Raw genomic sequence first — 15,197 nt, forward strand, 5'->3', positions numbered from 1 at the left:
ATACCATCAGGAAAGCTGTAAGGCATATGAGTAGCGCCCAAACTTCAACACCGACAAAGGGCCTGAAGCCGGACTCTGCCACTCACCAGTGGAAGGACCCCTCATTTTCCTCTCTGCAAAATGCAAATAATAACAGTAGCAGAGAACTGGGTACAAATGAAATGCAATCAGGTACTGCTGCAATGGCCACTTTTCCAAGGTGGTCAAGGACTTCAAGTACTCTGAGTTTTTCCACACTGTTCTCCCTCCCATCTTTGTGCCGCCTCAATGCCTGATGAGCATTCTACCCCTCTCTGCACTCAGGTCATGACTGAAATGGCAGGAGGTTTCTCTCCCAGACAGACACCAAGCTACTGATCATGCCTTGAGTAAGGTTGCCCAAGTTAGGAGTTCATTTAACTGCAGCAGTATCCAGTCTACCATTTCCCACACTTCTCATTAGGAATGTTAAAGAGTTTGGCAGAAACCTTGGTGAAATTTACATCCCCTGCCTCTGCACAATCTGCTTTGGGTATGACTTGTTATCCGTAGGTTATTGGTGGACGTCGAGGACTGCCTCATTTGACTGTGAGTGCTCACGAGTTATGTTCGACGAGCCCTTCGGGAATTTTCCTGCAAACAATATTAACATCGTAAGTCTAAACTGTATATCATTTGTCTCATTTCCCCTTTGCAAGAGGACATTTGCCTGTTTCAGCCTTTAGCATACCTTGCTTCTCCACAATGATCAAAGGGGGCTGGCACTCTCATTTGCAAACAAGTTCTACCAATCTGGGCCAAGGGAGCCCGAACCACGTGAGGCAGCTGGTTGATCTCTTATCACCTCCTCCATTATGTGGGTCCTCGGCTCCTCACAGAACAAGGTATATGAAAACTGGGTGGGACACACTAGGTAGTTGGCTCATGATGAGGATGTCCAGCAATAAAGGCAATTAAGTTATAAAAGGTGGCGTGCCACAGGGTCTGGCTCTTCAAAACACAATGTGCCCTTGGTCTTCAAAACGGGTGTCTTTACAACGCTTTGCAAATCCCTAAGTTTGGAATTATGATTGCTTCTGTGTGTGGGGGGGGGCTCTTAATTTTCTTTCTACTTTGGTAACCAACCGTCCTAGTGAGTTATTTTCATGAGGAAATGGATTTTATAATCACCTGTAGGAGTGGCTGTACGCACAGCAAGGACCAGGAAACAGTACGTACTGATCAGCAACGCCAGGCAGTCACAAGGCTCAAGCCCCAGGAGACCAGCTTCTCAGGACGTATGATTTGCTGCGTATTGCAGCAAGAAGTGACCAGGGTCCTGGGCTTTAGGGCTTACTCTAAACCTTCAGATTCCAGCATTCAATATAGTACTTACTGGTCTTCTAGACCTTAGGTAATATTATGGAAAATGTGGAAAGAGAAAATGATGCCTTTAATATCAGATCCAAAAGCAGCTCACTTGCCAACTCTGAAAGTGCACCAACAGGGCAGCCTCGGGATGGGCTCTTCATCCATGGCCTCACTGGGGTGGCAGGGATGCCAAGAAGCTACCCTTAGGACCAGCACAGTCAACTCATGCATCTGCTTCTGCCTTCAAAAGCCAAAGAAAATCTGAATGGGAGGGGGCCAGACAGGAATGCCAGCAATTCTAAGCCTCAGGCCAAGGACCTTTGTCTGCACTTGGAGTATATTAAAGACCACGGCTTTGGGGCTTTTAGGGAGAGTCTGACATTTCTGCACAGTATTTCAGTCCTGCCTCTTCCTTCATCTTCTTCTACACGCTAAACCCCCATTCCACGGGCAAATTCTGGTGGGCCAGTGTGTTTTCCAAGAGGTCTGCCACCACCTGAGAGTTTGACATTCTGGAGGTTGGCCAGAAATTTACCAGATTGATGCCTCAAGTTAAATGTTTATTCTGGAGTGGGGTCCCTTTCAACAGACAGGATGGGTGGTGGCTGTTCCAACCACGTCTTCAAAGAAAGCTGATATCCAACCTACAGAGGAAGTTGAGCGGGAACCTGGAATCCAGCTCTGGAAGCCAGCGGAAGAGCCCTTGGTGGTACCCCAGGTGGTAAAGAAAGCATGGGTGAAAAGGAAGGATTACAGGAGAAATTCCAAAACCAGGGCAAGAAAGCTATTCGGAAAACTGCCCCATGGAAAAAACTTACAAATGAAACAAACAGATTTTCCCTTCCAGACCAGCAGACGGGTGCAGTGCACCAGCCAGCTAGGAGCAGCACCACTGAGATGGGGTCAACAGAAGGGGCTACCACTCTGATGTGCTTTAACTGGTCTGCTCAACTGTCTCGTGCACGGGAATACCCAGGTAGCACTTGATCCCACCATTTCTAACTGGCTCCTAGGTAGCGCGATGCTGTTGGTGCTCAGACCACACTCTCAAGAGGAAGGCACTACCTAGACAGAGTTCTAGATGCCTCTCCAGGAGTTCCTGGTGCAGTGGGGCTGTCTCAGGCTTCTCTGCCAGATTTTGGACTGGGCACGGGATAGGGGAGTTTTAGGTGACAACTGTCAAGTCAGTAAGGGCAGTTCGGGTTGGGTTGGGGGGTAGGAAAGAAGTGGGGTTTCTGGGAGCTTGGTCTGCGGATGAAGCCAACCTCTACGTGGACCAGACAGCCAACAGCAAGCTGGCTTCCTTTTCCCCCCTGCTGTTGGAACACAGTATCTGCCTCCCCTCCGTGATCACAAAACACGAGCCACAAAGATGAACAGGCGCTTAAGGAATCCAGGTCTCCCCCGACCACAGAGCCACCGACACAGCCAACTGTATGTTCGTTAGGTGTCGCTTACCCAACGAACACGTGTGCTCCTGCCGGGAAGGCTCCTCTGACCGGAAACCAACCTGCACATGCCTCTCGGAAATGGGCAGGGCTCCTGTCATCTGGTCCTCAGTGTGTGTAAAGCTGCCCCAGGGTAGGCGTCCTACTGGACCTGCCACGTCCTCGTCGTGGGGACACCGTTACCAAGTTTGGCTTGCAAAGGCCATGACTGTTTCTTGCCCCTCCTTTGCTTTCATGGTCTACCCTGTTGTAAACTGGGGGGAGCCATGGCCACGGTGCAGGCGTGAGTGCGTGCCCCCCTGTCCAAGTAACACAACTCGGTGTCCCAGGGTCCAGCATCTCCCCGTGGCCGTGCACCCAACCTGCCCCACAACCTCGGCGTCTCAGTGGCCCTGACAACCCTGAGATTGTTCCTGGCTCAGTTCCTTTCCATTCTCTCTCCTGATAATAATCCTAAGTGAGCGTCAGCCAATCACCGGGCTTAATTAACACCTGCCCCCTCTCAACACCACAGAAGTGTGGCTATGATGAACAAGACCATGTCTTTGTAATGCTTCCAGGGACTTGCTAAGAAAACTGTAACATCCCTCCTTCTATATCCATCTACTTATGTATGTTTTTTCCAACAGAGGCGAGTCCCAGATCCTCACATGGGCCCCCAGCAACTACTGCGCTCTGCTCAGACTTCAGCAATAAGGTGCATGATTTCAGGGCTCCCCTACACCCCTCCGGCCGATCCTGACACCGCCATCTGGCAAAACCACCACTTCCACATCCTCTGTGCCTGCAAATGGATAAGGAAGAGGAAGGCTCTTTCCCAGAACGTGCTGTTGACAGTGCTGGTGGTAAAGTTCCCAGGGTCTTCGAGAATGTGCAGCTGCCCTCAGGTCTTTAGTTTGGAATTTCCCATCACCAGTGGGCAGTAGATAAACGAGGATTTCAGGCATGACACCGAACACCTTGGGAGAATGGGGGCATCTCTGCGCGAGCTTGGGCTGCTATAACAAAATACCATGAGCTGGGTGGTTTATCCGTAACAGAAATTTGCTTCTCACAGTTCTAGAGGCTAGAAGGCTAAGATTAGAGTGCCAGCATGGTTGGGTTCTGGTGAGGGGCCTTTCCTAGGCTGCAAATGGCTGTGTCCTCTTTGTACCCTCATATGGCAGAAACAGAGCTAGCCAGCTCTCTGGCCCCTTCTTACAAGAGCACTAATCTCATTCATGGGGACCCTCATGGCCTAAGCACCTGCTGATACCTTCTGAAGGGGGGTTGGATTTCACCATATGAATTTGGAGGGGTCACAAGTATTCAGTCCATACCAGAACACTCCGTCTGTAAAGAAATTTGCATCGTATACCCTTGCCACCTCCCACGGTCCTTACAAAACCCTCGCCATGCAAGCAGAAGGTGTCTTTCCGGGTAAAGGCAAGTAAATCCAGTTACCAGGAGACCCACACGGGGAGGGCTGGGCCTCAGCACAGGTTGTTCTCTTGTGTAAAGGACACCACGCCACGGCTAGAGGCCCTGCTCGAAGTCTCCCACTGGCCACTTAGAGCCACGGGACGGGAGAGAACTGGCCATCTGCAAAATGAGGCTAAGTGGGCTGCGGATGTCCCTTCCTGCTCTGAGAACCAGGGGAGAAGCCTCTTCGCTGAAGCTGCCAAGCTGGCAATCTGGATCTCGTCTCATTCCTGGAATAGTCTGTAATGTAAGGAAGTTCTGAGGGGATTTCGGAATTTGGTTCTTCAGCCAAACTCTGAGGTCCTCCCACCTCCTCAAACACCATCTCAGACAACGGCCTTTTAGGTAAGGAAATCCACCCGATAATTAAATGCAAAGAATTCCTGGGGGTAGAGACAGACACAACAGCTTCTGTAGCCTTCCCTGTTACGGTACTGACGCTCTGGGGGCCGGGGACGCCCCAGAGCCAGCTGGAGTTTCCATCAGAGCGATAACGCCCAGCCAATAGCTGCGTGGCCTGGCTGCTCCAAATGCAGGTGGGACCACATCTGTCTGCTTGCTGACGCGCTTTTAATGCTTTTCCCTTGGTTTGTGTTCCCCTCCCAGGCCTGGCCTGGGCAGACTTGGGAAGGCTGTGGTCAAGGTCCTCTTAAGGACAGTGGCTCTGGGCTTTCCAAGCAACTGGAACAAGAGTTCTATCCCCACATTTGAGTCTGCATCAAGGGTAAGACTGTGAAGGAAATCCTGGTAACTTTCCGTGTAATGCTTGTTAAGGCAGGGCCGTGAGAAATCCGAGCTTAGGGCAGAAAAGCCCTGTAAACACAGCCACCAGTTACAACATTCCTTGCTACTCCCGACACCGCACCTCCCATTCAAAAAATCACATGTCTGGAAGGGGCCAGAAGGAAATTCTGCTTTTATGAAAGCCATGCTCAGGGCCACGCAGCGTGGGCTCACAGAAGCTGTGCAGGGTGCAGGCCGGCCTTGCAAATCCTCCAGTACCGCTGCCTCTGACGTCACAGGTCATTCTACTCAGTGAAGTTGTGAGAAGCAGGGTGGCTTGTAAATGAATGTGCAAGACCCTGCAGTTTCCAGCAGCAAATTTAAAAAATAATAATAAAATGAAAGGAAACGAGGGCTGAATGTTTTGTACAACTCTGGAATTTGGATAAGACAGCCGCACCCTGCGGATGCTCACACACTGACTTTGATCCAGGGGCCAAACGCTGAGGAAATCGTCCTCAGGAATCTCTCCAAGCTCCTCTGCGTGAAACCTGAGAGCCCCGAACGCTGCGAGCACCACCAATTACCCTTTGGTCTGGAGGAGGGAGGCTGCGGGAGGCTGTGGGAGCTGAGTGAGAACAGAGGAGAAGACCCAGAGAACCAGGGAGGAACCCGTCTGAAAACCCAGTGCAGGACTTGCCTGTTCTAGAACCAGATCAGAGGTACCTGGGCTTCCTGCAGACCTCCTCTGGGGAACATACCCCACCCCACACTTTCTGTTCTGTGAGAAAGGCTAACCGCCCCCCCCCACCATGTAAACACGGCTACCCTAATCACAACTAGAACAAAAGCATACTTACCCGTCCCCCTGGGATTTCTAAACAGTTATGACATTTCCAGAAATCCTCTCTCTGCTGTACCTTCTTTATATAAGGTTGGCCCATCTAAGGTCTATGCTGTGCCACCCAGACTGAGCTCCCCCAGCAAAAGGTCCGGGCGACAGCAGTGGCTGCTGGGGGCCGTCCGCTGATGGGCGACCTGCCTGATCACATCTGGCCTGCATTCACTCTGCCTCTCCCCCACGCTGCACCGGGCAGCTCATTCTTAATACAGATCACAGACAAACATTTCCCCTCTTCACACATCTGGATAATGGCTTTCCTTACTTCCTGTTCTGGGATCGAGACAATTCTTTTCAGATTGAATTGTGTCGACTTTAGTTATAAGAACATTTCCCCCAGAACAGTTCTCTCCTCCCTTTTCCCTCTGCTCCCCAGCCCTCCCTAGACACTTGTCCACTCTCTGCCCACAAGCCACAATTCTCAGGCACGGGATCCCGACGACATTCCATGCTGCACACCAGGCGAGCATGTCCCCAGGCATGTGCCAATGAGACATCCTTCCAACATCCACTGCCCTGAGCTCATCTGCACGCTGTCACGTTCTGGCTGGAAACATCCAGAGTGCCTGGATCTAGCTTTTAAGGAATGTCTTTATGGGAGGATACCAAGCTTCATGTGGGAGCTGCCTGGGGCCGAGGATCCCACCTGCTACTTCAGGGCACGCGGTGGCATCCCACCTGCCCTGGTCCTCATAGGGCTGAGCAGGGGAACGAAGTCCCTGCTCTGTTCATGCTTCAACATTCCTTCCGGTTCTGCCAGCCAGGACAATGCTTCCAAAATATGGGGCACAGCTCCAGGGGGCCATGGGGGTGTGTGTGCAGGTCTGAGAACCCAAGTGTGCCCCACACATTGTTGCGACCGAGCCCATTTATAACTATTTGCATGTCTGTGGGTGCACATGTGACTGCTGTATCACCAAACACAGCTCCTTATCAGGACACTTGGATCCCTAAACCTCAACCTTGCGCTTCTGAGTCCTCAGGTACTCAGCACCTCAGCCCTCGATGGGGCGCAAGCCTCCCCGCGTGCCCCTCCACCTCTGCCCCTCACATTCCTCTCACGGCCAGGCACCTGACACTTTGTTCTGAGCCCTCATGGAGGTCTCCCAGCAGGTGTCGGATGAGAGGCAACAGGACTAACACTGCCTCCATGGCCACAGGCAGGAAGCCTGGACTATTTCCCACCTGCCACGCCGTGAGTGCCCGTGGTTGGTGGGATGTCAGGGAAGCGGCAAAGGGCGTGGAATTCAAGGTGACCAAGGGGCAAGCGAGAGGCGGGGAGCAGGACCGTATCCAGCACTGCTGTGGCTCACCTGACAGTGGCCCAGGGGGACGGGAGAAAGGTGCAGAGACAGAAACAAGAAGGTAGATGACACCAGAAAGCGACGACGAAGCCTCTGAGTCCTGGGAGCCATGGTTCTCCACCCCGGATGCACTGGGAATCTCCTGGAGGGCCTTCCTTAGCGCTCCCTCCGCTCCAGAGGGCATGTCCTAATTGCTCTAGGGTGAAGCTCGGGCCACTGGCACTTATAAACACTTCAGGGGCTCCCCTTGTGCAGCAAAGCCTCCATGTCCCCTGCACCACGCTCCCAAGCTTCCCCGAAGAGAACAGTTTTCAGAGGCCACAACCCGAGGAGAGGTAAATTCCAAAACGGGAAGACCTGAGAAAGGGAATACGGGAGTCAGAAAAAAAGATCCCAGGAAGAGCAGGTGGGGACAGCACCCAGCCCAAGAACAGGAAGAAAGAGCCCAAACAGGGGGCATGGTTTTGCAGTCTGTCTGGAGGGCTTTTTGTAGATTTACTTGGGTTAGAGAGGTCGCGTAGTTTGGAATGACTCAGGGCGGGAATTGATCTGGCTCAGGCTTATCTAGCAGAGCCTCCTAAATCCAACAGAAGCGGAGATTTATTTTCTGCAAGAGAAAGCTCTTTGTTTCTACCTATAAAGATAGGTCTTTTATTTTTTCCTTGTATGTGGGTGGCCGAGTGTGCACTATGCGGTTTCGCTCCCCTCTCTCAGCACCCCAATCTAGAAGGGCCTGTGTTTAGACGTTCCCTAAGGGCTCTCGGTCTTAACCTGATTACGAAGCAAACTGCATGCATGGTGTTCTGGGTCTCCCCAGGCCCCGAATGTCCAGTTGAGACTCAGCTCTGTGCCCTCCTGGCCTCTCACTGTCAACTGCCTCCTCTGGGCCTAATCACGCCTCCCCCCACCCCCCACCCCCTCCCCCTCCCCACCGCAAACAAAAGGAATTCCCACCAGCTGTCCTAGAACCACTTCCTTTCTCCCTTTTACACTAAAACTTCCAAATCCCAGCAAACAATATATTCTAAAACTCCAGTAGAATTATTATACCGGTTATTTTAATATTATACTAAAGTCACCACCAACTCCCTCCTTGATCCGTGACGGTATCATTTGATTTTGGTTTTGCTTTTCTCATGGGCCATCGGCGTGGACCTGGGCTTCTAACCCTCGTCGGGGGAGACTCCTTCCCATGACCAATCAGGGTTGAGCCTCAAAAGCATGCGCTTGCCCAAGAGAAACAAATGCTTGCTTCTCGCTATCCCTCTTTCTCTTTAAAACCAAATATTGATAAACATCTTGGACACTGAGGTCTACCACAAGGCACCCTGTCCTGGTTTCCTGAGGGAAAACACCTGGGCAGCGCTGGCCCAGCTGGGCTGTGTCTCTCAAGGAATGGCCCCCCAACTTCATCAATTCGGTTATAACCACTAACAGCCATCAGCTAGAGCTCTCTGGAAGAAGAGTGGTTCATCACTGCCATGTTCTTGCTCTCAAAAGCTCTTCCTCTCTCCTGGTCACTGCAGGATGAAGTAGTCCCTCATTTTCAGTTGGGTTTCTCAAGTGGCAAGATGGGGAGACAGCTGCCTTCCCAAAGGCACACTACCAAAAGGTAACATGCAGATGCCTACCAGGCAGTCTTTCACCAGCAAGTAGGCAACTAAGGTCATGAGGGCTCATCAGAAAACCTCAAAGTTGGGACGCCTGAGTGGCTCAGTCAATGAAGTGTCTGACTCTTGGTTTCGGCTTGAGTCATGATCTGCGGGTAGTGAGATCGAGCCCCGCGTCAGGCTCTGTGCTCAGCAAGGAGCCTGCTGAAGACGTCCCCCCCGCCGCCAACTCCCTCTGCCCCTCCTCCCCCCTCTTTCTCAAATAAATCTTAAAAAAGAAAAAAGAAAAAAAACCTCAAAGTCACTGGCAAAATGGCTTGTGTGGAGCCAATAGTTCCTCCCAGGTTCTTCTCCTTGACCCCCACCAGGAACTGCAAATCCTTCAGACCTGTCCAAAGCCAGGGCTGCAGTCTTTTCCACACCTCTTCTTTCCCAGGTAATCAGAAAGCTGTTGGTTGCAGCTGGGGTACTTGAGTTTCCTAGGGAAGTCCCTCTTGCTGACACACTGGCTTTCTTCTGCAGCTAGGACACCATTGATTGTCCTTTCTGCCTTGGTTGGCAGCAATCTGAAGGTACCTTGGTTTTTTGGATATATAATAAGTTTTCTCCTTATTGCCCCTCTTTTAGAATGTGGGTCCTCTCTTTAATAGTCCTGATGTATGGGTATATTATCATAGAAGTGATCCCAAATCATTTCAAGTAGAGACTAGAAATTTTTAAAAAGTAATACTAGTTTCCTAATCCATAAAAAAAAGCTAAATAATACTTACCCCATAGAACTGATCAATAGCATAATGATTGCACAGCATCTAACACAGCAGGTGTTCAGTAAATGAGATCTGATTTAACTTAAACATCATTAGTACATTACTAATTCCTGTCCTAAGCAGAATTATTGATGGTACCATGGCAAGAACTTTTCATTTAATTCATAATTGGGACCCACACGATTGCAGATTGGATTGGAGACAGTTTACAGTACCAAAGAAATTATTTTTGAATTACAATATGTAAAATACGATCATTCATACAAAGAGAGACACAGAAAGGAGGAGGAAAAACAGAATTCCAGGATCCAGATGAGTTAATTGCTGAAAATGAGCCTGACACTCACTTTGTGTTTTCTGACAGCCAAAGCTGGCAGAAAATCAGGTTAACGTATACGACTCTCATTTTCTGATAAATGCAACGTGTACCTCTCGTGGAAAGTGAATTTTTCTCCTAACATTCAGAGTCCGGGTAACTGCTCGCACTGATCCTTATATGAGATATACTGGGTAAGCAACAGAAGGGCCACGCGTACATCTGCCCAGGGGCAAAGGCACACACACCCCAACTTCAGAAGAGAAGTTTCACTTCATCAGTATTAAATGGTTAGGGACCAGTGGGTGAGCCCTTCTGGGGACGTTCTAAGGGTACATAGAAGGGTGCTCTTTTTCATTTTCTAAAGCGTTCACTGAGAAATTTTCTTGAAGAGCACAGACCAGGGGCTCAGGTCCACTGAGAATACCATCCCATTCTCTCTTAGTGCACATGTACTTAAGGAATGACATGTTAAATGACTCCTCTCTATTCCAAAATATGCACCACCTCCAGGCTTCAGATCTGTGAAGCAGCCTGGCCGCTGGCTTCACTCAGAGTACAGGCTGATCCCTCTTGTTAAGCCTCCACACAGCCTTGTCTGCGGCTAAGCCCGGCTCACCAGAAGGGTCTGCAGATGCTGAGACTGTGGCTTCGTCCCTGGGGGGCCTGCTTCCCATTGCTCGCAAATAATCAGAGACAACAGACTTCCCTGGGAAAACTATAATCACCCAACTAGGGGCAAGGCCAAATGCTCGCAGAATTTATTGGCTTTGATGAACAATTAGGTGTTTGTTTTTGTAGGTAATTAGAGTGCAATAGCAAGCTCTAAAGGGCCCTCCAAGAAATTGAAGCAGACTGTAGCTAAGGGCTACTGGAGTCAGACTGAATCTCGCCATTCATCTTGGCAGACCTCCTGCGCTCAGACACCCGTGGTCCCCGCACAGTCACACAGGTCAGCAGGGAGAAAATGGCCCTCTGTGTTCCTCACGTCCAAGGAGAAAGCGGGCACGTGTGTGCTCACACGCGGGTGCAAAAAGCACTCCAGCGTGGGCCCTGGCACCGAAGGCTGCGTGGAATCTTGTAGTTCATATAAATAGATGCATTCAAAAGTCCACGACAACCCACGTGTTGGAAAATGTTTTGACAACTGCATTCTCAAGACCATGAGAGGTCCTTGATTCTGAGTAACTAGGATAGGCCAGGTGGGACATTTGGCCCAAAGACGAGAAGAGAGGGTGTTTGCCACAGCCATACTGATTTACGCTTTTCTCTCAGCTACAGCTTTTGGCGTTGTTGTTGTTGTTTTTAACAAATCAGAAATATGAATACCTATTTGATTGTAATTAATTTTTTTAATTATTTCCTAGTAGTATAGGCCAAAAAAAAAAAAAGTGTGGGCAAAGGGCTGTCGCCAATATTTAAAAATACTGTCGAGATAAAAGAACTGTGTACTTAGAGACAAGTGCTCATTTAGCTGCTTTTAGCCGATGACATGCTATTTCTGCCTTAATCCCAGGAAATACACACGGGATTATTATCACTCGCTGTACTCACATCATGATACTCAATAGGCACAGAAAAGCTAACTACCAAACCCATCTATGGAAGTGAAAAAAATGAGAATGGGACCAGATAAACAAAACAAGGCAAAAAATATATATATAAAGCCACAGATGTGGCTAGCCCTAGAGGAAACTGCTTTTGTCCTTCTCCTTATAGACTGATTTTACTTTTGCAGAAGGCTGAGCTCACATTTTGGGTCCCAGGCATCTTACTCCATAGGTCATTAGGAAATGCTTTAAATTTTTTCACCAAGAACTAGATTTCCATTTAATTTTGTTCTATCCAACCCAATATAAATTTTCCTATTGTTCTGCATGCTCTGACCTCCTTGACTTATGTATTTATTTTTTAAGTCCTCGTGCAGTCATACCACAATTTTTCCTTCAGAGAAATCCAAAACAGACACCTACTGCCGGAGAAATAGTAAACCCTCAGGCCACAGTTTCAGAGTTGGCTGGCTGGCTGGGTGGCACCTGAGACTTTCTACAGGTGATCTCAATCTTAGGCCAGCCACTCAACCCCTCTGACCTTCTGTTTCCTCCTCTGAAAAACCGGGAGGCTGCCTCAGATCTTTTCCACAACATCTTTGGGCTCTGAGGTTCCATGGCTCTCCCCAACTCCGGGGATGTACAAAAGCAGCAGCTGATAATTCTTTAAAACTAAGACACCGACATTCTGCCTTCGGACAGTTGGGCCTTGTTTGAAACCAGCTCTCAAGGAAAAAGAAAGTCAACAGCATGAAGATAAATCCCATTCTTTGAATGATAGAGTGAATCAAAGATCATGCTGGTCCAGGAAAGGAAATGCAACCAAAGACACTCTGAGACAAACCTCTTCCCTCTATAGTGTGTGCACTAAGAATAGACATGAACACGAAATTAACACTTCAAGTCTCAGAGACCATCTGGTCAGTAATCTCTCTGGGTTCCCTGAAGGGCTGGGACCCAGGCTTGCTGGCCTAAGTCTGTGTTACAGAAGAAGTAAAGGCCAAGAGCACCACTGTTTCAGAACTTTTGGAATTCAAGAGAGAAAAATATATATGTGTGTGTGTGTGTGTGTGTGTGTGTGTGTGTGTGTATATATTCAGAAAGGAATTGGAAGAGGCAGAACAATAGAGTCTGATACTTACTTGTGGCCCAGCTCATGAGCGATGGTAAAGGCCAAATTGAGACCATTGTCTTCGGCAAGCACGCATTTCCTCTTAGCACTGCACACACCTCCTAAGTAAGCAATTCCTGCAGCAGAGACACAAAACACATCCTCTTCAGAATGTGGGAGGCCCTGACCTTGCCGGGCAAGTCCATATGGTCAACATCACGCATGATGGAGAGAGGAGGGGCCGACTGGAATGATGATGTGGCCAAGGGGCTGGAGCCCATCATTCCAGAGCTCCTGTGGGGGATGGGTTGGTGTCTACTGCTTTTGGATTCACCAATAAATCATTAGTGATAATAACAACCACCACACAGATCTCCCAAGCATTTAATAGGTGTCAGGCAATGTGCTGCATTTACACGCGTTATCTAATTTAATCCTAATTACCCAGGGTGGCGGTAACAGAGGGAAACCAAGGCTCAGAGGGGCAAGGTAAGTTGGATTGGCGCATGGCGGTGGGATGCTCTCCAACTCCAACATGCAGGGCTGGGACAAGGTGAGGCCAGCAAGGCAAGGCACCCAGCATGAAAAGCTGAAGGAGGGTCCCCCTCTCCAGAGCTGACCCTGCACTTGCACGCCCAGAGAGGGAGGGGGTGCCTCCTTAAGTTCTGCACCCCAGGCACCTTCTTTCCCTCCTGTCAGTGCTAGCCCTGCTAGGGCCAATGCCCTCAGGGTGGGAGCAGGGAGCAGGGCAGCAGCTAGGCTCCCAGAAAGCAGGCCAGGGAAGGCTGTGCATGGTATTCAGAAAAATGTTTCAGGAACCGTTGGGAGAGAATAAGACCGGGACCCGGAGGGGAAGAGAGAGAGAGAGAGAACACCGGAAGAGGGAGGGCCTGGAAGTCATCAGTGAGGATGAGCCCCACAGACCAACTCACTCATCTCCACACACACCTGACTGGGGTCCCTTGGCCGCTGAGACAAGAACCGAACCCAGGCACCCGGGTGGGAGGCAGATGCAGGGGAAGAGTTTGAGCAAGGGACAGGAGGCTGCCAGCCTCTGGAGAATGGAGGGGAGTCTTCTAGGGGAGAAAGGTTATCCCTGCAGAAAGGCGTGTGTGAACAACAGGAGGGCCTTGGCCAGGCCACACCTGAGGAATGCACTGGCCATGTATTAGCTGCCACTCCCCACGGCAGCTCTCCACATCTCCTGTTAGCTCCTGCTATCTCTGCACCCGGGACAGGCATCCCTCACTACTCAGGTGCCCCCGGGGCTTAGCGCAACGACGGGGGCGGGGGAGTGGCACGGACCCCTTCCCATTCCCAGGGCTTGGGATGGAACCTGTGCGAGGGCCAGAAGCATCTGCACTCCCACTGACCACAGCCTCTGACCCCTTCATACAGCATGAGACGCATGAGGGGGTGGTGACCCAGGGCGGCTGCTGGGGCACACACCAGAGGCAGCTCAAAGCTCCCCTTGCTGTGAGTTCACAAGGGCTGTGGGGCGCCTATGGCTCCAGTGGCCCCATGGCCAGGCAGGTGCTGCTCAGCGGTACCTGGTGACCAGGCGGGCAGAGGCTCTCCCAGCCAGACTCTCCCCACCAGCGCTGTGCCCTGGGAGGGACTGTGGCCACCTGCGTGAGAGGCACCTGTTTTCCACGCCGTGCCCCCCTAAGGTGCACACTGCCCCCGTTCGGAGGGCCCCTTGCGCTAACGCACACCAGGGGTCTCAGGAGTGGACACCGGCCTTGCAGGCACAGGAACTGGGGAGGGAAAGAGCGGGCAGAAGGCGGAGAAGAATGGACAGGGGGAATTAATTAAAAATGATCCTCCTTCCCTGTGCCCCAAAAGCGACACCTAACCTCTTTGTGGACATCAAATTCAAACGGAGGGCGACCTCAGCTGCACACAGGGCACTTCCTCCTTCCTCCTGATGGTCCCCCAGGAGCCCCGAGAGGCAGAGCTCCCTCGCCCTCCGCTCTGCTCTGCAGGGAGATGCTGCTCCGGGGCTCAGCTCACATCCAGCACAGCGAGCCGGCACCACAGCGCAGGTCTATTTTTATTTGGAAACATGCAAAGTGCTTGGCCAAGGTTGAAGAATTAAGAAAAAAACAAAAAGAGAGAGAGAGAAAAGGAAAAAAACAAAATGAATGTTAGTTGGCCTCAAGATGTGGTTTTTTTTTTTTTTTTTCACGTGGACATCATAATCCAGCAATGCAGACTATGGGAAGGAGAAAAATGACAACCAGAAAGGACATGATCCGGCTTCTCGGTGCCTTCAAGGTCATCATTCTGGTTTTGTTTAAAAATGCTTTGTGGGTTGCTGCGCCAAGTCCAGCAGTGAGTAGGTGGAATGCTTCTACACAGCACCGATGGTGTGTGCGTACAACAGCACATGCACACCCTCGAATGCACACCCAGCAGTGCTCTCCTGGCCCGGGGCCTCGGCCTCCTGGGTCAATGAATCAATCGGAACAATCAGATGTGCATGCCCTGGGAGGAGCCATCTGGTGAATGGGGAAAGGAGGCATCTGAAGCCAGCTGTGCTGAGCTTGTGGTCCCAAGAGCGGTTGCTGAACCAGCAGACTTTGATGCCACACGAACACGTTCCCTAGCCTCCGCTGCACTCAGTACCCCGAGCCGGCAGGCCTGAGTTTCCACTGTAATTAGGTAACACGCAACA

General features: G+C 50.6%; 1 protein-coding gene across 1 annotated transcript in view; it reads right to left on the reverse strand.

Annotated features, from left to right (window-relative positions):
• The window catches only part of ADAMTS17 (ADAM metallopeptidase with thrombospondin type 1 motif 17), a 359,075-nt gene that overhangs the window by 204,189 nt on the left and 139,689 nt on the right, over positions 1-15,197 (reverse strand). The window contains exon 9 of the mRNA XM_073882500.1: positions 12,552-12,657. Coding sequence (XP_073738601.1) covers positions 12,552-12,657 — 106 coding nt within the window. The remainder of the gene's footprint in view (positions 1-12,551; positions 12,658-15,197) is intronic.

This window comes from Callorhinus ursinus, unplaced genomic scaffold, assembly GCF_003265705.2.
Source record: "Callorhinus ursinus isolate GAN/ISIS: 27379988/994484 unplaced genomic scaffold, GSC_fseal_2.0 scaffold47, whole genome shotgun sequence".
Taxonomy (NCBI): Eukaryota; Metazoa; Chordata; class Mammalia; order Carnivora; family Otariidae; genus Callorhinus; species Callorhinus ursinus.